Source organism: Hippichthys cyanospilos, chromosome 20 (assembly GCF_059441005.1).
Source record: "Hippichthys cyanospilos isolate Australia breed blue-spotted pipefish chromosome 20, RoL_Hcya_1.0, whole genome shotgun sequence".
Lineage (NCBI taxonomy): Eukaryota > Metazoa > Chordata > Actinopteri > Syngnathiformes > Syngnathidae > Hippichthys > Hippichthys cyanospilos.
The window spans coordinates 9,208,239-9,235,784 of NC_142388.1; the positions used below are offsets into that span (position 1 = coordinate 9,208,239).

Sequence of the window (27,546 nt, forward strand, 5' to 3'; positions counted from 1 at the left end):
TGATTCAGAATTCTTTGACGTGCTAAAGAGAAAATCATCAATTATTCATAATATTTAGCTCAAAAATTCTAAAGAACTAATAGTCCTGATGTTATACTGCCCCCAGGTGGGCAACGAGTGCACATCGGAAGGAGCAGCACAATGCATATTAAATTTGATGCAAGCAGATACTCCCGAAACAACAAAAACATTTAATTCTTTGTGTTCTATTTAATTTAGTCTAGCCTTCCATTTTCTTGGCCGCTTATCCGCACTAGGGTCACACTCGGATTGTAACCCAGCTGTGTATTTAATTTAGTGTTATGTTCTTATTTTTATTGTCCCGTAGATTGTGACAAGGTTCTCCATAGCAACAGCATAGTTTCACCAAACAAAAGACCCAATCAAAATAAAAAATGGAGCTGTGACCTTTACGGTAGCAGCAAAGCTTCTGCCGGGCTCCTCCAGCAGGCGTCAGGATTCGAGTGAGTTCGTCGGACCTCGGTCAGCCCTCGTGTTGCGCCACGCCGCCCGGTCCAGCTCACGCTCGCACTTGGCAGGTTCTGCTCATGCGGGGCTTCATTACCGCGCGAGAGAATCGACATTTTGGCGAGCTTCGCAAAGCCGGCCTCCGGCCGTCTTGACTTTTGTGGCAAGTTGGAATCCCAACTAGAAAATGGGAAAGAAGGAATGCCCGCACATTTTTAACACCGCGGGACATTCGAAAGTGGCCGTGGACTATTTTTGGTTTGTTAATAGCAAAAATCAAAATCAGAATTTCCCCTGTGTAGATTCTCAGCCACCCGGCTCGTTTTCATCTGCATGAGGGTTCGAGGTGGACCGAGCAAGCAAAGAGGAATAGACAATGTTAAATATCTGATCCGAATCCAATTGAGCATGCATTTCGCTTGCTATACTGGCAAAGACATTGTTGCAATGTGATTTTGGACATTTCAGGACATTCATTTGTAAATAGAAGGAAGGAGGGAGGGTTAAAAAAAAAAAGGCATCAGCTGGCAGGTTGATGCCGATGTGTATGTGGAGGTCAAAGTTCAGCAGTAGTTGCCCATGCGCCCTGCTTAGCGGCCGCTCTTATCCAGCTCCCGTACGCCTGCCGCCAGCCAGCCTGGCTCTAATTGACTTTTTCCCACTGAGCCTGCAACGCGCTCCAGGCTTCTGCTGCGGAAAAAAAAAACACCCACACCTCCACAGTGTGGAGACCTGTGCAATAAGCACCTCACCACGGCACAAATGAGATTTGGTGGCTAGCGGCCGTCTAGCGCACGAGCGGGAAGTACGTTCCAGATCTTGCAGAAAACACCTTCAAACGGATGGTCCTGATTATCTCATTCAATGCCAAAGACTTATTTTTATGTTGTTTTTTTTTAAGAGTTAGGCATTAAATCCCAAGCACTTATATTTGTTCTAATTTTTTCAAGTGTTTGGCTAAAAGTCGATCAAACAGTGCCTGGAACAAAATGAATCCGGTACTGAAATAATCGGTAATTAAATATTAAAGTAATTAATTAATTTAGCCAAACACTTGAAAAAATGTATACATGAGGTTGGACTCCTAAAACGAGCATCAACATTGCCACTACGGGGCAGCATAGCTCCCAGCTGTAATTGACCCTTTTGTGCGCTACAAGTGTGCACGATGCTAACCCAGCAGCTGATGAAGAATCCAAATCTATCATTTGATGGTTTTTTTTGTTTTTTTTTAACCGCAATGATAGCAACTTACGCTGTTTTTTTAGCAATCGAAGTAGGTCAGCCTGTTCTTCGTCTACTAAAGCTCGCTCAACCCGCCTCGCTCGCTCGCTGTCTGCGTGTCCTCAGATCACTGCAGGCTGCGGTCGCGGGGAAGACGGGGATGGCGAGCTCATGCATGTTGGGAGGAGGAGGAGGAGGATGGGGGAGGAGGGAGAGGAAGAATAATGACGAGAAGGAAGGAAGGACGGTGTCCTCTGTTGACCAGCTGTTGCTGATTTTGTTTAAACAGTATATTCTTAAAATGTCTTTATTCATATAGGCTATCTGCGGACCACAAAAAAAGCATTACAAGGCTTTGAATTATGTGGAAATAAATGTTTAAAATCGATAATCATGCACAGCGGCATAACAAATTTTAAGATAATTGACGGTAAAACGTTGCCAATTGTATATAAACAAGTTGCGTCACCATCCAATTATTTTGTATCATGTTGCGATTTATTTGCTCTTAATTTGAAAATACGAAAGAACTGTCCCTGTCACGGCGTCCAATAGCATTTAAATAGATTACAACTTGACAAAATAAAGATTCCAGTGTTCTGCAAAGGAGTTACTACAACACAATTTAGCAATGATTTGCTCTCCATTTTGAAAAGAAAAAAATGTACTGTCCCTGTCACAGCAACAGAAAGCATGAAAGTAGATTAAAACTGAAGAAAACATATGTTTTGCAAAGGAGTCACCATAAAATAATTTACGAATAAATTGCTTCATGTTCCACTTAATTTGTCCTCAATCTGAAAAGAAAACTGGATTGTTCCTGTCACAGCATCCAGAACCATTAAACTAGATTAAATTAAATTAGATTAAAATGCAAAACACATGTTTTTCCATAAGAGAATTTAGCAAATTGTTGCTTCACGTTCTAATTAATTTGCACTTAATTTGAGGGGAAAAATATATGTTGTTACTGCATTAAAAAGCCTTAAATTAGATTTGCTGATACATGCTGAAACTCTCAGACTTTAGCCAAAATCTTGAAGTCATAATTAGCATTTGGCGAGCCAGAAAAAATGATGTCTCGGGCCAGACTTGGACCCCAGGCCTTGAGTTTGACACTTGTGACCTAATGAAATGACCTGACTGGAGTGTGCTGTACCTAATGAAGTGACCTCAATTGTCCTTTCAAAAGACCAAAAGTCTAGCCGAAGTGAACACCAAGTTGCTCTTTGTTCCCAGTGGGAGGCACGTGCACGCGCGACGGGAGCGTGTCGAAGGAGCTCGCGCGCGCCCTAACCGAATGACGCAGCGGGGGCGCGCGAGGAGGATACGGAAGAGCGCGCCAGGGACGGAGGTAAACCTTCCTCCTCCTCCTCTTCTTCTTCTGCAGTGTCTCAACGTCCCATCTTCATCCTCCTCTTCCTCGCGTCTGTCTGGCTTCCCCCCCGCCCCCCCTCCCTCCCTCCAGTGAAGGCATGGCTAGATAGCGCGCGACAAAAGAGAGAAAGCGAGAGAGAGAGACGAGGACGAGTGCTCACGCTCCGACTCGGGAGGAGGAAGAAGACGAGTCGCCATCGTAGTCGCTTTCCGGTATGTTTTTCTTTTCCCTCGTCATTCCCCGACGCGCGCACGCGCGCGCTCTCCTCAGCACGTCGTCGTTCCCTCCGCGCGTGATCTGAGGTGACAGTTGTCGGCGTCGTGCACGCGCCTGGCGAGAAAAAAAAGGGGGGCAATGTTGGCGTCCCCCTTTGGCGCCACTTTTGCCCATGAGACGTTCACGTGCAATGCGGCACCTGCTAGATGTTAGCCCTCATAAATAATCTTTCCAACGCCAAAATATTGCCAAAGCGTTTTAGTGTTTGTTGTTATTCGTATGAATAAGGATATTTTTATATCACCTGAGAGCCCCGGACACCATTTATAATTATGCATAAACAAAACGAGCTTATGCAAAGACACTAGTGTATATTGTAATTATGTTCATCACTCCTGAAATACTTTGAGCCTCTCGTAAAAGGGTCAAAATATTAAGAACCTCTAAATGATGCTGTCAACTCAAGTCGCATGTTCATCTTTATTTTTTTATACGGACTTTCAATGGCTGGTGTGCCTAATGAAGTGGCTGTTGATTTTGTGGAGACTTGAGGCTTTTTTTTTTTTTTTTGAAGAGTATTGATCACGGGATTTGAGCCGTTATGAAAATGTCAACAGTCAGATTAAGTTTGCGGTCGCATCAGAAATGAGGCGGATGGTCGGGACAACTTTTGATTGTTGCCATGATTTTAGCATGTGACTTTTTATTGGCAATATGCGCACGTGTATATCGGATTATATATTTTTTGGAAATGAGACTTAATGCTATTTTACAAGACGTGTTTATGATAGTTAGGAATTGCACAAGCAATGAATATTACTGCATATAAAAACTGGTTTAAAATCAGTATACATTATTTTTTTAGTATTTTGCCAAGAATTTTTTTTTTCAATAAGTCAATAAGTGAATATAAGTTTATTGCTTTTATAACTGATCAAAATGAATTAATAGTAAATGTCCAGAATGATTGAAGAAAATGGAGATTTTCTGTTTGAGCCTTATCGCTGTATCGCAAAATATTTTTTTTTTATCATGCAGCTTTTACCGAACCAGAGGAAATCCCAATGATATTAAAAACCATTTTTTCAACGCAGTCAAATATTGAGTAGAGAATTTTAGAAACAGTTTGGACTTGAGTGTTGAAAGAAATGAAGTCAGTTCTCTTCCAGCCTTTTGGAAAACTATTCCACTCGTAAGGCGCAGAGTAAACAAAAGCGCTTTTACCCAAATCCATGTGATCACAAGAGACGAAAAAGGAACAAATGATCTTTTCCTACAGTAATTAAGGCACCAATACGTGAAGGTTGTCATCCGATTATTGCTCTTTAAATAACCGTGTGACGGTGATTTAGCAACGCACCGAAAAATAATTCAAAGACATTTTACAGCAGCACCCGGCAATGGCCTGACAAAGATCTGATCCATATCAATAAAAAACCTGTCAACATAGAATTGCACATTTCTATCGGACCTAAGTCATGAAAAAAAAAAAATCACACACAAATGAGACGGGCCCCAATACAGTACCCTCTGGCACTCCTTTGTGGACAATACCAAATTCAGTTTGAAATTCAAATGTGTTTCTTTTTTAAAAGAGCGAAGTCCACCCAGAAATGTTCTTTCTAATAATCTGTTCTACATGCCTTCATGTGTGTAAACGCAGCTTGTGCGGAAGATGAAATAAGCATCAGTTTTTAGCCCTTAAGGGGTGGCCATTTTGCCGTTATCACATGCTGCATTCCAGGACAATTGGAACTTGGATTTGCTGCTCCATGTATATTCTACAAACGCAATATTAATTCGAACCACGTGTCACAGAACACATGGGTACGGGCCAACAGAATGGGACCACTCGGTGAATTTTTAATTTTTGTTTTCTCTTTTTTATTTATGTATTTTTTGTACATTGATAAAATATGTCCCAAAAACACTGGTTGAAATCATGTATAGCTTTTTTTTCTACAAATTTTTGAACTCCATATGCATTTCGAGAAGAAAAAAAAAAAAACGCAAAACAAACTTTCGCAGCATCATATTCAGTTTTACTTTGTAGTACACACTTCAATGAAATCTATTAAATTGAATTTAATAGAAAATGAAAAGTCAAAGTGAAGCAATGCCGCCAGACTTTCTTTAACATTGCTTATTGTTTTTTCATCCTTTTTTCTTTTGCGTTTTCACCAAGTGATGTCGAACTATTAGCCTGTACCTGTCTTATAAAAAAAGTAAAATCAACTTTTGCATTGTCATATTGTTTTATTCTGTATTTCAAATTTCATAACAGAGACTTTAAAAGAAAATGTAATTGTTAAAAATAGTCGTTTTTACTCACTTCCTGCCAGCAGTTTCATTCTTCTTCTTTCTATGTCATTTGAGCTCAGTGCTGCCACCAGGCATATTGTGGCACCGTTTGGTACTGCAACAAAGGCAAACAAGTGTCTCGATTAGACTAGCAATTGTTTTATTACTCTGTCGAGAGAGAATATTTGCCTTTTCCAAGATAACACAAAAACACAATTGTGCAAGTGTGTGTAACGGGACGCGCATATGAAATGGGTTTGTTTGTTTTGTATTATTGATGCGGCGTGGCAGCGCACGGCACACCAGCGAGCGCACGTGTTTGTTTGCCGTCCGTCTGCTGTCACGAGACACAACATGAGTGCGTGCACGCCATTGTGTGCTTTTTTGCCGTTTGTGTGTCTGTGTGCGCTTGAGAAAGCGCCATGCCAGAGTGAGCGAGTGTGAGAGTATAGGAGCGCTGCATCAGACTGTAGCAGACAGCCTGAGTGTCAGTCGGAATACTAAACAGTATGAGACGCCTCTTCACACCACGCCGCCGTATAGCGCGCATGCACACACACACACACACACACACAGACGCACACAAACCAAAGCTTGACAGGTGCAGACGCATCACAATCTTAATTTGGCCATTTTGACACATTTTGCACGATTCTGCAATTGCTTTTTTTCCATCACAAATGTCCACGTTTTTTCCCCCTTTTATTTATTGTGATTAATTTTCAAGCCATCAAAAATCTGTTTAAAAAAATCCACTTTTTTTTGTACCAAGAACGCCAGCATTAGTTTGAAAAAAAAAAATGTGGATCTTTCTTTATCTTTTCAAAAAATTTTCTGCACTTAAATATATGTTCTCTTACTTACTCTTTTGTTCCTAAATATTTTTGTCATTTTTAGATATTTTAAGTGCTTCAAAAGACACCTGTCCACTCTTAAAAATATGAATTCAAATGTTCAACCTTTTCTGCATTTAAGTATATTTTCCTACAGTTACCCACATTTTTTTCAGATTTTTTTTTGTCATTTTCAGCAACATTTTTTACACATTTTAAGTGCTTACAAAGGCACCTAATAATGCATTTGTGATTTACTTTTCAGATTTCTATGCTTAATATTTTTATTACATATATTTTTTATGTGTTTAAAATGTATTTTTTCCTCAATTCAATTCCATTCAATTTTCTTTTTCTTTTTTTTTTTGACCAACAATTTCAGGCAGCTTGAATGTCATTTCATCATATATTTATTTACAATTCCATGAGTTTTTTTACCTATTTTTTTTAATTGTCTGCGATTTTTTTTTTTGCTCTGGAATTCATATGCACACATTCCATCATATATGCACACACAAACACACAGAGTAGAGTAGAGTTTAAGAAGGGGGTGAGGGCTTATTCTCTGAAGACTGGGGGTTGGGGGGGGGGGGGGGGGGGGGGCATCTGATGCGAGCACACGGCGAGCGGCGGCCTCAGATGAACTCGGCGGGCCCGGCCCCGTCGTCAACCGCTGAGACAATTTACATTTGGATTGGAAAGGCTGCTGCACTGCAGTCTTCTGCATCTCCGTCCGCCTTCGGCGCCGCCTTCCCGGTCTTGCCGATATGCTGCCGCGATCACGTGATCGTGAGCGCCCGGGTGTGAACTTTGACCTTGACCGGGGTTTTGCAGAGACGATGAGGAGGACGGGCGAGGAGGAGGAGGAGGGGCTGTGAAGGAGCCGCTCCATCCAGGTAGGCTCTCGCTCCCGCTCGCCGTCATCTTTGCTCTGGTGTGGTGATGATGTCACTTCCTGTCCAGATGGAGGTGAATGCAGCAGACAAACGCCAACGAACCAGATCCAAAGGAGTGCGAGGTGGGAAGCGTGACTCCGTTTTTTGTGACTCCTTTCGCCTTAATGTTTTTCAACTCCTGTATTTTATATATTATCTCAACTCTTTGTCTTTTTGCACTTTCTTTCTACTCATTTCTTCTTTTTTATTAACTCCTCCCTTTTACTTCCCTGTTACTCCAGCGGTGTCCAAACCTGATCCCCGAGAACCGCTAACCTGTATGTTTTTTGATATTTCCGTCCTCCAACGCAGCGGATTGAAATGATGAGGATCGTCATCGGGCTTCCGCCGATCTGATCAGTTGTGTTGGAGGACAGAAACATAAAAAAAAAAAAAACATGCAGGGTAGAAGGTTTGGACACATCTGTTTTACTCCATTCTCACGTTCTTTCTCACTCTAAAATGCGCCCATTTTATTTTTACTACTTCTAACTCATCCTTTCAACTCATTGCCATCTTTGACTTCATATTTTTCCTTTTTCTGTGGCTTTTCTCTTTTTTTGTCTCCCTTTTTGCTAATTTCTCCATTTTAGATCGTCTTACTCCATATTTACGTAGACAAATTTCCTTATTTGTACGTTTATATGAACTCCTTCCTTTTAAATCCTCTTAGACATTCTGCTATTCTTCCTTTTTCCTCCGACTCATTCTCATTTTTACTTCCCAGTTTTCTCCTTTGCGCTCTCCTTCGCGCACCTTCCTCAGTTTTACTTTGTTTTATTAACCCCGCCCCATTTTTTATGTTCTTTGACTTCACAACTTTCCCTGCCTACTGCCATAATCTTTGTGTTTCTCGTTTTAACACCCTCTGCATCCTTCTTTCTCGCCGTTGCATCCTCCAACTCCTCCACGCCACACTTTTTTTTCCCTTTTTATTGCTTTCATTTTTCATTTGCGCCTTACTTTTGATTTCCTTTGACGTTATTTTTTTCTCCTTCTTACTTTTTCCAACTTATCATTCTTCTCATTTCCTCTCTTACTTCTTTGGCTTTTTCACCTCCCGCAATTCTTTTTCTGTTGTGCATCCTTCGACTTCGTTAGTTCTTTCTTGCATATCATTCTTGTTTTCCCTTTGTTTTTCCTCTAATTTCTTGCTTCTCCTTTTTTTCATTCTGTGTAACTCCTTGTTTCTTTCCTTTGCTTCCTTTAACTTTTTCCATTTTCCCGCTTCAAAGTTGTCGTTTCTCAATTTTGCTTCCTCCTTATTGTCATCCTTTTTCTTCAGTTTCTCTATTTTGACTTCCTTTTGTCCTCCTCCTTGCTCGCTGAGAATTGCACTTCAATCTTTTTGTTTTAGCTCTTTGTCGTACTTTTCGGGCACTCTTTATGCCCATCATGTTGACACGGTAGCTTGTTGTTAAGAGCCAGCGCTAATTGTCTTTTCTCACCATTTTCCCCGTCTGTGTGTTGTTGCTCGGTGAAGCTGTCATGGAGGCCGTGACGCAAGAAATTTTTAGGTATGTCAAAGTCTTGGTTTTGTTTTTTTTTTTAATATTTTATTTTTTCGTAATTCGTAAAGTTAACTGTAATTCCGGGTTATAAAGCGCACTGTCAGCTTTTGAGAAAATTCAAGATTTTTAGGTGCGCCTTATAGTCCAGGAAATACGGTCAATGAAAAAAATAAGGTAATAAGTTAATGTAAGCTTGACTCCTTTTCTTACTTTAGTTCCTTAAGTGCCAAAAGTGATTGATTACTTTAGTACTTATTTTTGCATCATACATCAATTAGGTACATCATTGATTACGTTAGTATCTGATTCATTCTATACCAGACATTTTTAGACACTTATTTGGCCATCCACTTGATTGAAAAAAATGTAAATAAATACCTAGGATTGAGTGTAGGAAAACAACTTAAAAATACTTCTTTGGGAATGAATGAGTTAAGTGATAAATGAGAATACATGCAGGCATATTACAAATCTATTTTCAGATCTCACACGTACACACACTCACACTCACTTTGATGCAAACGCTGACTCACAGTCAAATGATGCTCTTGTTGCTCTGCCGGAGGCTACCTCAGGAAAATACCTAATCTACGCACACGCATACGCGTTTACCAATAGAAGTATTGCAAGATACAATCCGCCAAGATTATTCCGAATAATGTATTGTTATTGTTCAAAACTGCTTGACGAGATTGCGCTCGTCTGTCTTCACAGCTGTCCGACGGCAGGCTGCGACGGTTCCGGTCACGTCAGCGGAAAGTACGCAAGGCACCGCAGGTAAGGCCTGCTTACTCCACGTGCGCATGTGTCGGGCGTGATGACAAATGGACGGCGCCGTGAAGGTCACATGGACGCACAGTTCCCAACTTATTTTTTTTTGTGCTGAATTTCCGTTTGATGTTAACAGGTGAGCGTTAACCTCCTTTCATGTCAGAGCAACGACGGCGGCGCCACTTGAGTGGCGAATGTAGCTAGCATGCTAACGTGCCAAACGCATTAACCAATAGGGTGTCAAACTCATCATGAGACTAAACTTGGTGTTGTTGGTAATAGCGGTTAAAATTGCTAACCTCTGGGGGGCAGTACTGAGTAGATGAGGTCCATTTCAATTTTTCTTTTGCTCTTTTTTGAACTTTCTCCCTCTTTTTATAAGTTTCTCTCGCACTTTTGTTTCGTTTTCTATTTTCTTTTTCTCCCATTTCTCACTCTTTTCTGCTCACTCACTCTTTTTTCTCTCCTGTTCCTTTTCTCTTTTTCTCTCACTTTCTTTCTCTCTATTTCTCATTTCTCTTAATCTGCTATACCGCATTTTCCACATCTTTCTCTTTCGTTCTAATTATAGCCTATTCTCACTCTGATTTACTCTTCAGCAGTTGTCTCCCATTTCTTTCTTTCTTTCTTTCTTTCTTTCTTTCTTTCTTTCTTTCTTTCTTTCTTTCTTTCTTTCTTTCTTTCTTTCTTTCCAATTATAGCCTATTCTCGCTCTTGATTTTCTTTTTCTTTTTTATTAGTTTTCTCCCATCTTTCTTTCTTCCTTTTTAATTATGTCACATCCCCACGCAGATTTTCTATTGAATAGTTTTCTCGCATCTCTTTCTTTCTTTTCGTCTTTCTTCTTTCTTGTACTCGCCCTTTCGCAAGCTTGCTCCCGTCTCGTTCTCTTTTTACATTCTCCTTTGCTTGCTCTCCTTTTCTGCTCTTTTCACTTTTTCTCTCTGATAGTATTTCTACTTTTCTCTCTCTTCGTTTTCTGTTTAGTTTTCTCTTTTTCTCACTTTCTCAATTTCCTCACTCTCCTTCGCTCGTTACATTTGTGTCGCGCTCGTTTTCTTTCTGGCGCTCTCATCTCCCTCTCTCTCTCTCTCTCCCTCTCTGTACCTTTAGCGTGTGCCCGGCTTTACCTCCGTTGCTCTCTGGAGGCGGTCGCCATGGCGACAGGGCCGTGCGCATGCTGCAGTACGACGACCGGGAGGGATGCGGCCCCCTCTCGCCATGGCAACCGCGAGCCCCGCATTCCTCGCCTGGCTGACACCCTCCCGTCTCGCTGGCCCGTCTAACTAACCCGCACACGCGCACCTTTCGGTTGCCACGGTGACCGGCGTCGATACGTGGCATCGCCGGGGGCGACGAGCCCGTCCCGCCTATCCTCTGTGTATCTCTAATTGAAGCGTTTCAGGCAACAATGAATATCAATGGCTGTGATTTATCAATATTTGTCTGAATGCAAAATCGACCACATTCCACATTTTCAAACCCTAAAAATAATTATTTGGTGAGATTTTGCAAATTGAACCGATCCTTGCTGTTGGATTCATCTCATTCAAGCCATTCTGACTTCACGGCTTCACAAAATAAAGGCATATATTGTTTTGCAAAGGAGAAACAATAACACAGTTTAGCAAGAAATTGTTCCAGTTCATTTGCTCTTAACATGAAAAGATTCCATTTGAAACCCTCTGCTTTAGTTGATTCTTTTTGATGTGACCTGACGGCCTCGACATGGCAAGGAGTCCATCCTTAAAAAAGTGATGCCGACATCTCGCACGCGCCAGGTGTTCCCCTCGCGTGCCTTTCTTGAGGTATATAGCTTAGTGCCCGTAACCATGGCAACAGAGCTGATGCTTTAAGCTGGCAAAGCTGCGGAATTGATTTCAAATAGCACACTGAGCTTTGCTGGTGTGTGTGTGCGTATGAGAGGGAGCTATCAGCCCCAAGCTAAACGAGATGCTAACATTTAGCATCCCATAGTCAACGCGATCAGACTGTAGCAGAGTAGCGACATGCTAATGACGCCGACACGTCTCCACAACACGTGATCCACTTCCGTACAAACGAATCAATCAACAGGGCTTTGCTTGAGAAATCCATCAGCATCACACACACGCACGCACGCACACACTCCACCTAATTACCATGCGTCGCCGTTCGCCCTTGCAGCGTTCCCTCGTTTCTGATCTGCTTTAATTACTGCTGGAATTTTAATTGGCGGGAGACAGTGAGGTGGCCAAGGTCACACAAACGCTTACGCACACAAACGCACGTTCAGGCCACCGTGTCTATGTCACGGTGAATTTTCAAGCGTGTGAAAATGGAGATGTTTGTGCACACTCAGTGGTCACTTCATTAGGTACACCCTCATCAAATTTGATGTAGGTTGCGTCTGTTCCTTATGTTTCGCTCGCCTTGAAAATCAAACATTCGCATTATTATTATTGTCTTTTCAAAGCTTTTTGTTTTTTTTCTAATCTTTTGAATGTCCCCGTAAGGCATCCAGGGAACATTACCTCCCGCATTTGCATCCCAAATACAAACGAAGCTCTTTCATATGGAAATGGGCTAATTGATTTCCTCAAATCCACATTAGCGTTGGCTGTAATTGTGCTGCCTGCAATTAACGCCGGGTTTTGCCATCGCTTAACGACTATTATGGGATTTGTTTAATTGAGGCCCTGCTCCAATAAGCGCCGTTATTACTCAACTTGATTTTATTTAATTTATTATTTTGAAAGGATGCTTCTACTCTCAGCACAGTTTGAGCCTTGATATTTCAAATCATCCTTCCTTGTTGAAATGAATGGAAATGGAGTCGATCTGTTCCGCTCGACAACTCAAATATTTTTAAAATAGCTGATTCTCCTAAATATTCCATCTAAATCGGATGAAATTTCATTTTCCATTAAAGGTGTTTCAAAACTTCAATAAAATAAATTGAAATGTATTCTTGTTCATTCAACTCATCAGATAAAATTTTGGTTTGCATTAAAAGTAACTGGTTTAACACTGGTAAATAAAAAAAAAAAAACGCTATCTCAAATTTATACAAATAAATAAATATCAGCATTATTTAAATCTGAAAACGTGTTCAATCAAATCTGTATTAAAGAAATCTCAACAGAGTTAGAATCTGTATTTTATGCATTATGAAGATAATATTTTCCCCTTTTCTGAAAATAAATATAATCTCCAAATGTCAGTTCTCGGCCACCTCGCCTACTAGTAATCGCTAGTGGTCGTCAAATGAAGCTTCATGAAGCACTTGCAATGTACTTTAATTAGGAGTAGCAGGAGTAGGAGTAAATAAATATCACAAATGCTTCACGAAGCCTTATTTCATGTCACTAGTAATCACTATCGGTATCTCTAATTCAGATCCGCACTTCTCGTGTAATTTTTCCCAAATCAAATCTTTCATAAGCCATTCATTGTGATTTATCATCTCATCCTCAGTGTGTACGGATGCCCGCTGGCCAAAAAGAGGAAAGCACTCGAAAAGCAACCGCTGGAACCGTCCGCCAAGAGGAGAGCCTTCCTGGCCTCTTGCTTGGGCGAGGAGGATGAGGACGCCCGCGACTTGGAAGACGACCTGGAGGACGAAGACGGCAACTACGACGAGGACGCCTTAGAGGAGCGCGAGCGAGGAGAAGTCATGGAGGAGGACGAGGACGCTGGCGAGAAGGACGAAGAGGAGGAAGAGGAGTTCTCGGATGACTTGGAGGAGGAGGAAGAGGAAGAGGAGCAACCCGAGGAGGTCGCCACCGCGCTGACATCGGGGCGCAACGACATGGAGGACAAGGAGGACGAGCGGCGCAATCATCAGCTGGGTGAGTTGTTTTTTTTTGTCTTTTTAATATGGTGGTAATTTTTGTGTGGGTGAGATTTTAGACAAATATCTCTCCATTTGTTTTATCAGACAAAGTGTGGCAAAAACGAAAGAATTATTTTTCTGTTTAAAAGTGATCAGTAAGAACGGCAACCGCGTTCACGTAAGTCATTTACACATATTAAATTTCAAGCAAAAGTTATCTGATGTTTCTCATCAAACAATCGACACTTGAGTGCTGATAGCGGCTAGCTGCTAATGTTATTAGCACTGCTAGCTGCTAACATTGAAACTAGTTGGAGCCGCCAACTGCTAATCACAATGTCAGCGTATTTGACTTTTTCTTAAGCATCCTTAATTGGAATAAATCTTGTTACCGGACAAAATAGTGTTGTTGACATCAGTCTTGAGTCAAGTCAGCGGTTTTTCCACCTCATGCTGCCAGGACACGCTTCAAAATAATACTGTACCAAGGCAATGATATCTAGATGTTATTTTCAAAGGTGAGTTTTATTTTGAAGTTGGCGGCATCTTACTGTCATGCCTCGCAAGTACATTTGTTGCCACTTTTTCTTGACAGCGGACACTAAACAAATGTGTTTAGGCGGAAAAACTTCCTCGAGAATTTTTTTGAACAGGGCTACTAGAATTAATCGATTCATTTTACCCCTATTTTCTCTTTTTTTTTTTTTCAGTTGACTACCAAGCAAGTGGACAATCAAAGCTTATTCCACTACATAAGGATGATAATAACAACCACAGCTGCATCACAGGACCCGGTCCAGTTTCCGTCTCCGGTCCCGGTCCGGGCCCCTGCGACGAATTTGAAAACTACGACGAGCTGGTGGCCAAGTCTCTGCTCAACCTGGGCAAGATCGCGGAGGACGCGGCTTACCAGGCCCTGACCGAGTCGGAGATGAACAGCAACTCCTCCAACAGCGGCGACGAGGACGAAGACGGCAGCGAGCGCGGCGGCAGGAAGGCCGACCTCAGCTTGGACCTGAACAGCGATGTGGTCAGGGAAACTGTGGACTCGCTCAAGCTCCTGGCGCAGGGACACGGCGCCGTGCTGCCCGACGACGGGTACCCCGACGTGGACCTCAACGGGCGCCCCGAGGGCGGCCACGCCGAGGAGAGCGAGGAGGAGGTGTGTCTCAGTAGTCTGGAGTGTCTGAGGAATCAGTGCTTCGACCTGGCGCGCAAACTCAGCGAGACGCATCCGGCCGATCGCCCGGCGCACCATCACCAACTGCACAATCATGTCGACCAGCAGGGGGAGCTCCACCTCAGCAGGTATGTCCACACTTGTACTTGGAGCATGGGGAGGCTTGATGGCTTCTCCTGAGTCAAAGAGCGAAATGGTCATGGACAAGTCTTTTTTGCTCCGCAACACCGAGGCACTCTAATTTGTCTTGTTTTTTTGTTTTTTTTATATATATATATATACAGTATATATATATATATATATATATATATATATATATTTCCCTCCAGGCACGATTTTCTTTTTCACAATTACATCGGCACAATCATGGACAACAACGAGGCTCTCCAAAGTGGCCACAGTCCACTTGCTGGCTGTCTTGTTGGACTTATGTGTTTTGATTTTACACCCTCCTTTTTTTCCTTCTGTGTGCACTTGACTTTGGCACACTCATAGACAACACTGAGGCCCTCTAAAGCAGGCATGGTCTTCATGCTGGTGTTCTTCTCATAAATCTTTGTATTTATACATTCATTTCCCCTCTGTGCTCTTCAATTTGTTTGTTTTTAATTAGATTGGCAACGATGAGGCACTCTAAATTGGCCATGGTCCGCTTGCTGGCTATCTTGGCAACCTTCCAATTACTTTAGTTACATTTGTAGAGCTTTCTTTCACCAAACACTTGGGAAAAAAGAGAATTATGAAGAAGTACGTGGGACTGAATGTTTGGAGTCCTAAAAACCGTAAAAACAAGTGTTTGGGATTGAATGAGTTTACAGTTTATAATGTCTATTCTAATTTCATTAGCCGTCTATTGTGTTCATTATATCTTAGCATTAACTCATACACTCATGCCAGATAACTCATGCCAGATGATTTCAAAGCAAGGTTCCTCTTATGATCAGCTATTTTTGACCTTTTTGACCTTTTCACTGCCATTTTTCTCACCTTCTACTCCGACGCACAATGAAAAATGTGACAAAGCCGCCACCTACATGGACGTGTTAGTCATTACACTGATTTACAAACCTGAAAATGTTGAAATGACGAATAGATACGTCAATGGCAGAAAAGGGTTGGGTCCCATTTGACGAGCGTAGACGTCCATGGCAGTGAACGAGTTTCCCTTGTATCATATGTTAACAATCAAACTGACTTCCAGGTACGAGGCTTGCCAGCCGGGATGCCAGGACGACGGGGGCGGCGGCTTCCCAGACATGGTCAACCTACTGAAGCCGGAGGAGCAGCTGAGCCCGGCGTCTCGAGGTTACCCCACCAGCTGCAGCCGGGAGGGCGACGAGGACACGGCTTCGGTGGCCTCGGAGCGCTCGGACGACACTTTCGACATGGCCAAGGGCAACCTGTCGCTGCTGGAGAAGGCCATCGCGCTGGAGTCGGAGCGCGCCAAAGTTATGAGGGACCGCCTGGTCCCCGAGCACAAGCACTCCAGGCGGGATCATCGCCACCATCTTCATCACCACCATCACCATCATCACAGGATGGGCGACGAACGCAAGTCCAGGATGCACCACGACGGGCTTAAGAGGACCTACTACCCCAAAGGTAGCACACGCTCACACGCGGAGATCCAAAGCGTGCTCATTTTGATTCCCGTGTCCAGAGTCTTCTCGGGGGGAGAAGAAGGAGAGCAAGTGCCCGACGCCGGGCTGCGACGGCACAGGTCACGTGACCGGTCTCTACCCGCACCACCGTAGCCTGTCCGGCTGTCCTCACAAAGACCGCGTCCCCCCTGAGAGTAAGTCCCCACAGTGCACCTGATTCTCGGAACACAAGTCAGCTGACTCCTCACGACCAAAAATTAGAATTCATCTACCGTAATTTCTGCACTATAAGGCGCAGCGGATTATAAGGCGCGCCTTCAATGAATGGCCCATTTTAAAACTCTTTTCGCACTGCATTGTAAGGTGCATAGAATAGAAGCTACAGCAGTGGCTAGAGTATGCACTGTCAGCTTTTGAGAAAATTGAAGGCTTTAAGGTGCGCCTTATAGCATGGAAAATACGGTCACTGGATCTTTGACGTCTTTAGCCGTCACTGTTAGCGAATGAATTTTCACCCTTGTGGGGTATTTTGACCATTTTTAGGTCATTTTCTTCCACATCTTTCTGGCAGTAGTTTAACCAAGGGATGGCACACACCTGCTTGTATGTTAGCTAAATGATCTTGGTGAATTTTCAGCTCCCTAGAGTATTCTTTCAATGCTTTCAATTTTGATATAAAGTGCCTTTGATGCAAAGATCAAATGATTGGATAAAATACCGCACAAGGATCCAGTTATTTCTTTAAATCATTGAAGCAATTATTTTAACAAGATGAAGGAGAATTCAGATGACTTGTTGGCGGCAAAGTCAAATATGTGACATCAGCGTCTGCATGTTCCTTGTGTTGGACTGCGGCTCATTTATTTATTTGTTATTTCACATTTATTGTTAATTTCTACATTGTTGTGTGCACCACAGACATGTAGAAAAGCTTGCTTTAGTTTAGTGCGTTATTTATTTTGTCTGTATTTTGTATTGTGTGCTCACACAATACACACACAGATCATTCACGTTGCCTTTTTTTACGTCTTCTTCATCACGCGTGTGCTTTTGCTTTTGTCGTTTTTCGCTTTCATAGCTAGCATAAATCCACGTAGAAGCTAGCTCAGTTGGTGTGCTTGCTTCAGCCGTACCACAAGTTTTTTTTCTTTCCAATTTCGTTTCCCATCCATTCACCCCTGATTATTCTTCCCCGATATGCATTAGCATGCTGTGGCCTTTGCGCTTGTGGCATGCTAATCGAGTTAGCGCATGCTAAGCGTGGGGCGCGGCGGGTTTCCTGACAACTTTCCTGTCTGCTCCTAACCCTCCTTGTCTCTCTCACCTTCTCCTGTCAAGTCCTTGCCATGTATGAGAATGTTTTAAAGTGCCCGACCCCCGGATGCTCCGGACGGGGTCATGTCAATAGCAACAGGAACTCGCACCGCAGGTGAGTCCGCCAGCGGGCGCACGCTAAAGCGCCCGCTAGCAAGGGCGCGAAACGGCCGCTTACGTAGCTGCTGTTTAGGTGTGTTGTCCACTGAAAATTGACGTTTCGGCGTAATGACCAGATTTTGGTGAATTGGGGCAGCAACAGAGGATTATTTCAATAAACGATTTATCCGTCAATATTTTGACGATTAATCAATAACATCCTTTAAATACCCTTTTTAAAAAAAATGATTTTTTTTCAGATTGTCATTGCAAAAAAACTATTTTTCTCTGATTTTGTTGCGGGTTTGGTGGATGACCGTGCTTTTAATTTTTTTGAACCTATATTATTCTTGTATAATCCAAGATGATAATAATATTGTTATGGCACCTATGTAGCCACTGTATAAAAAAAAAGCTGCAGAACGTTAGCGGTGCATGGCGGCGTTATGTGGCACAGCCCCACTGGGAGCGTGAAGACAAAGCGGCGCTAGCTAGCGTAGCATCTGTTAGCGAGCCAGCGCCGCTCCGCACGGGCTTTCATGTCTGGCCGTCGCCATGGAAACGCCCGCAGAGCAGCAGCGGCTGATGTGTCGCTGGCTTTTCCCGTTTGCCGGCCTACATTCGAGACCTTTTTGTTGTTATCGAAGTTTGGCCAAAAAAAGGCAAAAAAATATCAACGTCAAAGCCATCCAAAGTCAATTGTAAGCAAATATTGAAGTCAATATATTGAAGTCAGATTAAAAAAATAATAATATGTCAAAATGCCAAATACTGACCCTTGTACCCCTAATTTTAATGTCTTCTTTAATATGGCTCAACCCATGATTAAACATGTTACATATCAATTTAAATATCATTGATTATTTGAACATTTTACTTCTATTCACAGCAATCAAAAAGAACGAAATAACATTAATATAATAATATTTGGCCCCTCCTGTTTGTGATTTAGAGCAATTCAAATGAATTTGAGGAAACATTTCATTCATCATGATATTTTAAAATTGGTTCATCGGTAATCAGTATTCAAGAATTTCATATCGAACGGACCCTCATCATTACATGATGTTCCCTTGAATTAACCTTCCCTTCTTTTGGTTTTTGCTACATGTTGGGGACCTAATCCCAGATTTTTGCATGTGTGTGTTTTTTGTTCCTGTTTTTTTTTCAATGTGTGGGGACTTAATCCCAGGTTTTACCTCCTTTGTGGAGACTTCTTGCATATGTGTGTGTGTGTGCCCCCTTGGTTTTTAACTACATGTGGGCACCTAATCCTAGTTTTTCCCTGCTTTGTGGGGACCTCATATACTTGAGTGTGTGCGTGTGTGTGTACATTTGATTTAGTTTTTTTTCTGCATGTGACAACCTAATCCCAGGTTTTACCTCCTTTCTGGCGACTTCTAGTGTGCGTGCATGCATGTATGTGTTTCTGTACGTGTGTTTTGTGCCCTTGGTTTGTTACTACATGTGGCGACCTAATCCAAGTTTTACTGTCTTTATTGGCACTTGCACATGTATTTGACCATGTTTTTTTAACATGTGGGAACCTAAGGTTTTATCCCAGGTTTAATCTTCTTTGTGGGGACCGCTTGCACTTGTGTCTGTGTGTAGGTGTGTGTGCGCGCGTAGGTGTGTGTGTGTTGTGTGTGTGTGCGCGTGCATGTATCATGTGTGTTTCATAGCTAACCACATCTCCTCCCCACAGTCTGTCGGGTTGTCCCATCGCGGCGGCCGAGAAGATGGCAAAGGTGCACGAGAAGAGTCACGTGATGGACAGCGGCGGCGGCGGCGGCAAGTCCAATCAGACGTCCGACCGCGTCCTCAGGTACCGCCCATTTTTTTCCCCTTTTCTTTTGAAATGTCCCGCTTCTGAAAGGATGCCCCGCCGAATTTAACCACCTAAAAAAAATTCCCCGAGGTTCTGCTGGAAGTAAGTATGGTAAATGCTAAGAGTGCGCTGTACGGGCAGGCCCATGTGCTTCGTGAAGCAGCTGGAGATCCCTCAGTATGGCTATAAGAACAACGTTCCCACCAGCACGCCTCGTTCCAACCTGGCCAAGGAGCTGGAGAAGTACTCCAAGACCAGCTACGACTACGGAGGCTACGAGGGCCAGCACGGCGGCTACGGCAAGAGGGGCCCGCTCGGCAAGTCTCACCACGGCCGAGATACCTCCCCCAAGGCCTACGACGGTAAGCTATGTGGAATCGTCATCCGCGCCGCGTGACGATGGGCGTAGGAGGTGCGAGCGTGAGCGAGATAATGGAGGCAAGCCCGCCTGCTTCTTTGGCTGCCGGCCATCATCGGCCATTCCGTGATTCACGGGGAGGCGCCGTCACGAAGTTCGCCATCTTTGCCGCCACGATTCACTTTCATCCGCCACGTGTCGCTTGCGGAGGCTTTACACTCCATGTGCTATATGTAAAAAACAAACAAAAAAAATCTGTTGAATTCCAATTACAGTATAGCAGGAAATTCAAGATAGGCCGTCTTCACTTTATTTTAACTCATTCAATCCCAAAGACATTTTTACAGTCAATCCCAAGTACTTTGTTTGGTTCATGTGACATTGGCAAGCTGAACTGTGATTGGCCATAACCTGAGCCCTGACCTACTGTGATGTCATTGTCAGTAGAAAACATGTGGCAAAATGGCTGCCTCTGATGGATAAAAATGGGGGAATTTTACTGCTTAATTCATATTTAACAATATTAATCGTAATGTTGTGTTCAGACTAGTGCAGACCTTATTTGATAACATGTAATATTATTACAAAAAAATACTGCAATTGAGTACCTGAGATTGAATATCTGGACTCTGTGAAGATGAATCAATTACGTCCTTGTAATTGAATGAGAATAAGTTTTGTACATCAACCCAACAGATGATTCAATATGTACTTGATCCATGTTTTGTGATCGTTCAAAGGCAGTTTGATTTGAATTAAGAGTTTTGTTTCGTTTTTTTTAACCACCAAAAATCTCGCTGTTATTTGTGAATATTTTCTACACAATGAAAGGTGCACTATCGCCACCAAGAGGAGTGGAGTGCAAGGGCAGGCATCCAAACAAGCTAACTCTTGAACCCTTGCGTTTGTGTGTGTGTGTGTGTGTGTGTGTGTGTGTGTGTGTGTGTGTGTGTGTGTGTGTGTGTGTGTAGCCAAGCGTTACAGCAAGACGTCCAGCCCGGCAAGCAGCACCACCAGCAGTTACGCTCCCAGCAGCAGCAGCAGCAGCCTGAGCTGCGGCGCCGCCGACCCGGGCGTCGACCTGGGCGTCGGCGCCATGTCGGCGGGGGGCGGCAGCAGCGCCAGCAGCACATGCAGCAAGAGCAGCTTCGACTACACGCACGACATGGAGGCGGCGCACATGGCCGCCACCGCCATACTCAACCTGTCCACCAGGTGTCGCGAGCTCCCGCACGCCGTGGGAGGGAAAATGATGCAGGTAGAGGCGGCGGGGCCACGGCGAGCTCATTTGCGCATCGGACGCAGCACGCGGTAGCTCCGAGGTTTGCGGCAGAGCGCGGCGGGCCAGCCGGACGAGGAGGACGGCAGGGGCGACGGCGGCGTGGACGCGGACGGGCTGCCGGGCGGGCCGGAGGGCAGCGGGACGGTTCTGACGCCGCTGCAGCCCATGTCGCCCCAGCGCCAGGCCCTCCTCAACAGCCACCGCTACCAGCTGAGCCAGGCCGACTGCTGGGACCTCCCGCTGGACTATACCAAGATCAAACGCGTGGACGAGCACCAGCACAAGGAGGTGAGCGCAAGGCCCGCGCGGGTGTGACGTCCAAACAAATACTTTAAAATAAGTGCAAAGAACAGCTTGTATATTGTATATTTTTATTTGCAGAATGATTTTATTTATTATAAAAAAATTCATTATATACGGTTTGTTTTTCTATTTACTGTATTTTTGTTTATCATAAATTTATTTTAATCTTTTTTCACAAATCATTAACTTTTTTTAATAAAAAAAAATTACTTTGATAAACAACAAATGTAATTTTAATGATCAATTGAGGAGTTTGGACATTATTAAACAGGACTTGGGAGATTGATTGACAATGGCTCATATTCCCTTAGCCAATCAGGATGCAGAACACAACACGTGCTCTCATATGCTGCTTAAAAAAAAAAAATAATCCCATGCTGTTTAAAAAAAAAAAAGGATGAAAAAAAATAACAGCTAGGCAAAAAGTTGAATCGTGATATCGCGAGGGAACACTGTATTGACAAATTTCAAAGTCCGCTGACGTTTGCGACCATCCCGGCAGGGCGACGAGCTGGACGCCTTCCACGAGCTGCTGGACGAGCAGCGCTACTCGGCCGAGACCGGCGCCGCGCCCAGCCCCAAGCATCACAAGTACTCGCCCAAGAAGGAGTTGCTCACGTAAGATGGCCGATCCCGCCAATCGGCTCGCCGGCGCATTCTTCGGAGCTCACCTTCTCGCGGCGCTATCGTGCAGGCTGTCCAGCTGCCAGCTGGCCGACAAGAACCTCCGCGGGATGATGGCCTCCAACGCGCAGGAGCTCAGGTGACAGCGTCCCGACAAGGCTTCCTTCTCGACTTTTCGAATTTGAATTTTTTATTCGCCCTAGTTTCTCATTTTAACACCTCCGCAAGAGGGCAGCGTTACTGGTATTGACTATTTTCGCGAGTACTGATACCTTGGAATGAGGCCGATACTCGCCGTTTCTGTTTTTTGATGGCTTACGCAAAGTGTCGTGTCACTCAGGTGTCCCACACCCGGTTGCGACGGATCGGGACATATCACGGGAAACTACGCCTCCCACAGGAGGTAAAGTGAATTGCGCCGTTAAGAGCTTGGCGGAGTGGCCAATGCGTCCTCTTCCGTCACTCAGTCTGTCCGGGTGTCCTCGAGCAAAGAAGAGCAGCATCAAAATCCTTCACAGCAAAGAAGACAAAGACGAGCAGGAGCCCATCAAGTAAGCTTCTGAATTCTCACACTTTTCTTGGCGTATTTTCTTCTGAAGCTGCACATCTGTTTTATTTCTGGCTTGTCTGCTGAAAAACCTCATGAGAAAAAAAGTTAACAAAATGAAAAGAAATTAGTCACTCGAATACAATTTAGCACTCAGTTGCTTTGTGTTCCAATTCATTTGGCCGTAATTCGAAAAGAAAACACTGTTTTTGTCACTCCAATAAAAAGTACATTTGCAAATATTTGCAGAAATTCGGTTTGGACCTCACGTGCAAAACCAATCAGTTACTACATGTTCCAATGAATGTTTTTTCAATTTGAAAAGTACAATGTACTGTCCTAGTCACTGCATCCAAAAGCATTAAATTAAATTAAAATTGAACATAGGCATGCAACATTTTGCAAAGGAATCACAGCAATACAATTCAGTAATGAGTTGATGCATGTTCCATTCAATTTGCACTCAGTTTGAAAAGAAAAAATGTCACGGCACTAAAAAGCATTAGTTTAGATTAGAACTTGAAATCATCGCATACCATTTTCTGCAAAGGAGTCACTATAGCACAATTAAGCAATCAGTTGCTTTGTGTTCCAATTAATTTGCTCTTAATTTGAAAAGAAAAAACTATAAAGTGGGGATGCGTTTTTGGGCTGCAAGGGGGAATTTGAGGAGCAAAAAGAGTGCTTCAAAGCAAAATGTCAGGCTTCCTGCTAAATTTGGGGCGTCCCCATCTTAGGTGTCCGGTGCCAGGCTGCGACGGGCAAGGTCACGTGACGGGGAAGTACGCCTCCCACCGCAGCGCATCGGGCTGCCCCCTGGCGGCCAAGCGGCAGAAGGACAGCTACGTCAACGGCGCCCAATTGGCCTGGAAGTCCGGCAAGACGGACGGCATGACATGTCCCACGCCGGGCTGCGACGGCTCGGGACACGTCAGCGGCAGCTTCCTGACCCACCGGAGGTGAGACGCGGCGCTTTTGCATCCTGTCGCCGCGGCAACGGCCGGGGAATGACGCTTGCTTGTTCCAGCCTCTCCGGTTGTCCGCGGGCCACGTCGGCCATGAAGAAGGCCAGGATGAGCGGCGGGGAGATGCTGACAATCAAGCAGAGAGCCAGCAAAGGTCGGACTCAAGCCGTAAAATTGACAAAAAAAAAATGAATGGGAGCTGGAGTTGTAGTCGTTTTTTTTTTTTTTTTTTTTCCTTTTCAGGCATTGAAAACGACGAGGAAATCAAACAGCTGGATGAAGAAATCAAAGATATCAACGAATCCAACAATCAAGTGGAGTCGGATATGCTCAAGCTGAGGACACAAGTAAGATGAGCATAAATATTATTTTTCAATATTATTTGTTGAAGGACAAAAGTATAGGGGAAAAAAATGAAAATTGAGATGGGGAGCAGGAAAAAAAAATCAGTACATACTTAATTACGTACTCTCGTGTGATTGATTGTCTAGATTTCTTAAAGACATAAAAATACGTCTCCGGCGCTGAATGAGTTGACTGCAAATCAAGCCTCGTTATCAGTACATACTTAATTACGTACTCTCGTGTGATTGATTGTCTGGATTTCTTAAAGACATAAAAATACGTCTCCGGCGCTGAATGAGTTGACTGCAAATCAAGCCTCATTAAAACTCATTCAGTGCCAGCCATTTTCAAACCTGTTACACTACAATTTGAAAAATGGTTAAATTTGTACGTTCCTGGGATTGAAGATCTGCATTCCTAAAAGACGTGAAAATGCGTTCCTGGCACTGAATGAGTTAATTGCAAGTCAAGCCAGAAATATTGCGGTCCGGCTTACCGGGGGTCCAGTTGCGCTGAATGTGGCGGCTCCTGTGCCAGATCACCACCATGGAGAGCAGCCTGAGGTCCATGGAGGAGGAGAACAAGGTGATGGAGCAGCAAAACGATTCGCTTCTGCATGAGCTGGCCAACCTCAGCCAGTCGCTCATCAACAGCCTGGCCAACATCCAGCTGCCGCACATGGTGCGTGTGTGTGTGTGTGTGTGTGTGAATGCGTGTGAGTGTGTGTGTGCGCGAGTGCGTGCGTGTACGTGTAGAGAGAGTATTAATTAGTAATTATTAGTGGCATCACACTTCACATTCCAATTAATTTGTTCTTAATTCGAAAAGAAACCATTTTTAAAAAGATGAAGATGAATGAACAGTGTGTGTGTATATAAATATATAGATATATAAAATCTCTCAACTGTTTGAAGTGCAATCCCCAGCTACAGTATGCGACCTTTCTCCGGTGTTCTCCGCTTAGGAGCCGATGAACGAGCAGAACTTCGACACGTACGTGAGCACTCTGACGGACATGTACACCCACCAGGATCAGTACCAGAGCCCGGAGAACAAGGCGCTGCTGGAGAACATCCGGCAGGCCGTGCAGGGCATCCAAGTCTAGCCCCGCCCACCTCAACAAACTCAAGCCAACAGGTTCCCATTTGCATTTTTCAACTTGGATTTCTTTATTCCCATGCTGTCTCCTCTTTTGTTTTTCAAATCGCTTTTTTTTTTTATCTCAATTTTGTACATTTTCATACGACCTGATATAATGTGACGTAAAGCTGCTAATGTATTTATCTGTCTATTGATTGGTGGATGGTGAAGAGCAATCAAAGCGAGAGAGAAAAGTTGAAACATGGCAAGCGAACTAGTATTGGAGACAATCTGCCGCCGATTGATCGATCCGTCGTTGGATCGGTTAATGAGACGGGTGGACGAGCTGTAGGACAGCAATATTGGCTTGATTTATTCAGATGCAATCTATATTGAAAAAAAAAAAAAATTTGGGTATATGCAATTTCCTATGAAGTCAAATATCATTGATCGCCGATTGATGTTTTTACTGGTTTTGTATCCACTTTTACTACAATCGCTTTTGTTTCCATCTTTTGATATTTTTGCGTGTGTGCGTGGAGATGGGGGGGGGGGGCTGGCTGGATTCACAGGGTCTCACACACACACACACACACCTCCTTGTACATTTGCACTCGTCGTCCACTCCGCAGACTTTTTCCTGACATGCATGCACTTTATCGGGGCTTGTCTGAAGACGGCAAGCAAAAATAAATGAAAAAATCTGTCAAAAAAGCTGACATTTTATTGAAAAAAAAAAGATAATGAATTCCCAAATGGGAAAACTACTGTGATGCCTTGAGATGCAAGTTCAATTCGTCCCTGGAAGACACTCAGGGGCGGAGCTACGTGGTGACCCGTTGCCACTCTCTGGCCACCCTGCCTGTTATTTCTATTAACATACATCGTTGACATTTTACTCCGCTTCTTCATAATTAATTAGATAAGTACATTACTAACACTGTTTTCCTCTCGCTCTCAACTGAAAATGACATCACATGTGCTTAGATAACCACCAATCATGGCTCACCTGTTAATCACGTGACTGGTTGTTACCCAAGCCTTCAGCGCGGTCATTGTCCGTTTTTTTGCTTTTTTCTGGTGTGCCCACCTTGTCCACATGGGGCCACTAAAGACAGATCAGTATCTTGTTCATTGAGGCGTATCAGCTGGTCAGTATGCCGCTAATATTATCCAAAGTATGCAGAAGATAAAGAATGTATTATTGTGTGTACTGTCATTTTGTCTTTCTGCGTGCACCGACTGTTCGCCAAAATGACGATATGTATCTCGAAAACTCAAAGGTCGTTGGCACCACTTGTATCTCAAGGCATCACTGTGTTTTAAGCGAACTCCAGTGAACAAAGACACAAAGACAGAAAATGTCCTTTTTTTTATTAGAACAATCAGCGCCTCATTTTTCATTTACTTCAGACTGTATTTTTCATGATTGCATCATTTTGCAGGTGTCCTCAGCATCTCAGAGAATATTGTTGAGATTATTTTAACGTGTAAAGGATTAATCTTGTTTCTTCAGTGTTTAAAAAAAAAAAAAAAGACTTGTGGCGGGATCCTGTGAAATTTCCGTTGTGAGCGACTAGCGATTGAAAAGCTGTTTGAGCACTATTTTCTCGTCCATGACCTCGTATGAAAGAAACGCTCAAAGGGCTTTTCAAACCAGTGGCTGTTTGATTATCCGCATTGACAAGGACACAAAGCAGTGAAGGGACAAAAAAAATAACTTTCCTGGCCTGGCGGAGTGACGTCAGGAGACTTTTCGGCCTTCGGCTTCCCGCCGCCGAGCTGCGGCTTGTTTTGACTTCTTGAAGTTCTTCAAGAGGAGCAGATGAAAGCACAATTCAAAGACAGATGCTAGACCAGATGTTCATCACTTGTACAAACTACAAACCATGAAGAAATGCTTATTATGAGTATTGGTGAATTGCTGACTTTTTTTTTTTTAAATGCAACGCTCTTTTTTATTGTTTTGTTGTCACCTGGAGGATTTGCCAACTTTTCATGCACATGGCATGGGTCGTTTTTGTCTTTTCTGCTGTGTGTCGAGTTCATGAGTACCTACTTTCATATCCATGGTGATGTTTTGTTTTTTGTTTTGTTTTTTTTAAATCATGAAGGTGTTTGGCATCTCTTGCTCTTTGGAATAAATCTTGTGTTGCAACTCTACTTGTCACCTCTTCTTGGTTCGAAGGAGCTCACACAAGTCACCTTCAAAAAGATCATTTATGAACTTTTACGCTATATCAAAAATAAATGTTACGATTATATGTCATTGAAATAGCTGCTCGACTAACTACTTGGTAATTAAATTTCTTCATCGGCAACTTGACCGTTTGAAGTGAATGAAAAAGGGTGAATGTGCCTAAATAATTCAAATTTATAATTAAACGCTATAATAAACACTCAAACTTTGTCATGGATAACTGATTTAATTTTGGCCCTCTCTACATCTCGAGGATAATCGTAAATAAACTAAAAAATAATCAATTTGTCATGAACCGATTTAATTATCTCGAGTCCTGTAGAGGGCGCTACGTAAAACAAAACACCGCACCTTTTCGCTCCGTTGTTG

The 27,546-nt window shown here is 43.3% G+C and overlaps 1 protein-coding gene across 3 annotated transcripts; it reads left to right on the forward strand.

Moving 5' to 3' along the window:
- Positions 1–2,931: 2,931 nt before the first annotated feature.
- On the forward strand, positions 2,932–27,140 carry myt1la (myelin transcription factor 1-like, a). Of its 3 annotated transcripts, XM_088403202.1 has the most exons (24): positions 2,932–3,046; positions 3,161–3,282; positions 7,255–7,316; positions 7,384–7,438; positions 8,839–8,872; positions 9,581–9,643; positions 13,094–13,467; positions 14,162–14,759; positions 15,833–16,233; positions 16,292–16,426; positions 17,571–17,661; positions 19,351–19,470; positions 19,615–19,835; positions 20,803–21,089; positions 21,165–21,401; positions 21,919–22,034; positions 22,111–22,179; positions 22,381–22,443; positions 22,508–22,591; positions 23,325–23,546; positions 23,615–23,706; positions 23,796–23,899; positions 24,435–24,578; positions 24,862–27,140. In XM_088403202.1, exons 4-24 carry the CDS (start codon positions 7,384–7,386, stop codon positions 25,000–25,002), a joined length of 3,651 nt encoding a protein of 1,216 aa, XP_088259328.1. In that variant the 5' UTR covers positions 2,932–3,046; positions 3,161–3,282; positions 7,255–7,316; the 3' UTR covers positions 25,003–27,140. The 3 variants fall into 3 exon arrangements, with proteins under 3 accessions (XP_088259328.1, XP_088259327.1, XP_088259329.1); XM_088403201.1 differs by lacking the exons at positions 2,932–3,046; positions 3,161–3,282; positions 7,255–7,316 and having other exon boundaries at positions 7,363–7,438; XM_088403203.1 differs by lacking the exons at positions 2,932–3,046; positions 3,161–3,282; positions 7,255–7,316; ... (1 more) ...; positions 8,839–8,872; positions 9,581–9,643 and adding an exon at positions 11,318–11,445.
- The last annotated feature ends 406 nt before the right edge of the window (positions 27,141–27,546 follow it).

What these genes read in the sequence shown, in the direction of transcription:
- myt1la (XM_088403201.1), top strand. Translation starts at nt 7,363, where the DNA reads ATGATGTCACTTCCTGTCCAGATGGAGGTGAATGCAGCAGACAAACGC. An exon ending in CAGATCCAAAGGAGTGCGAG is followed by an intron (nt 7,439 to 8,838) that starts GTGGGAAGCGTG and finishes TGCTCGGTGAAG; the next exon opens with CTGTCATGGAGGCCGTGACG. An exon ending in AGACCGCGTCCCCCCTGAGA is followed by an intron (nt 16,427 to 17,570) that starts GTAAGTCCCCAC and finishes TCTCCTGTCAAG; the next exon opens with TCCTTGCCATGTATGAGAAT.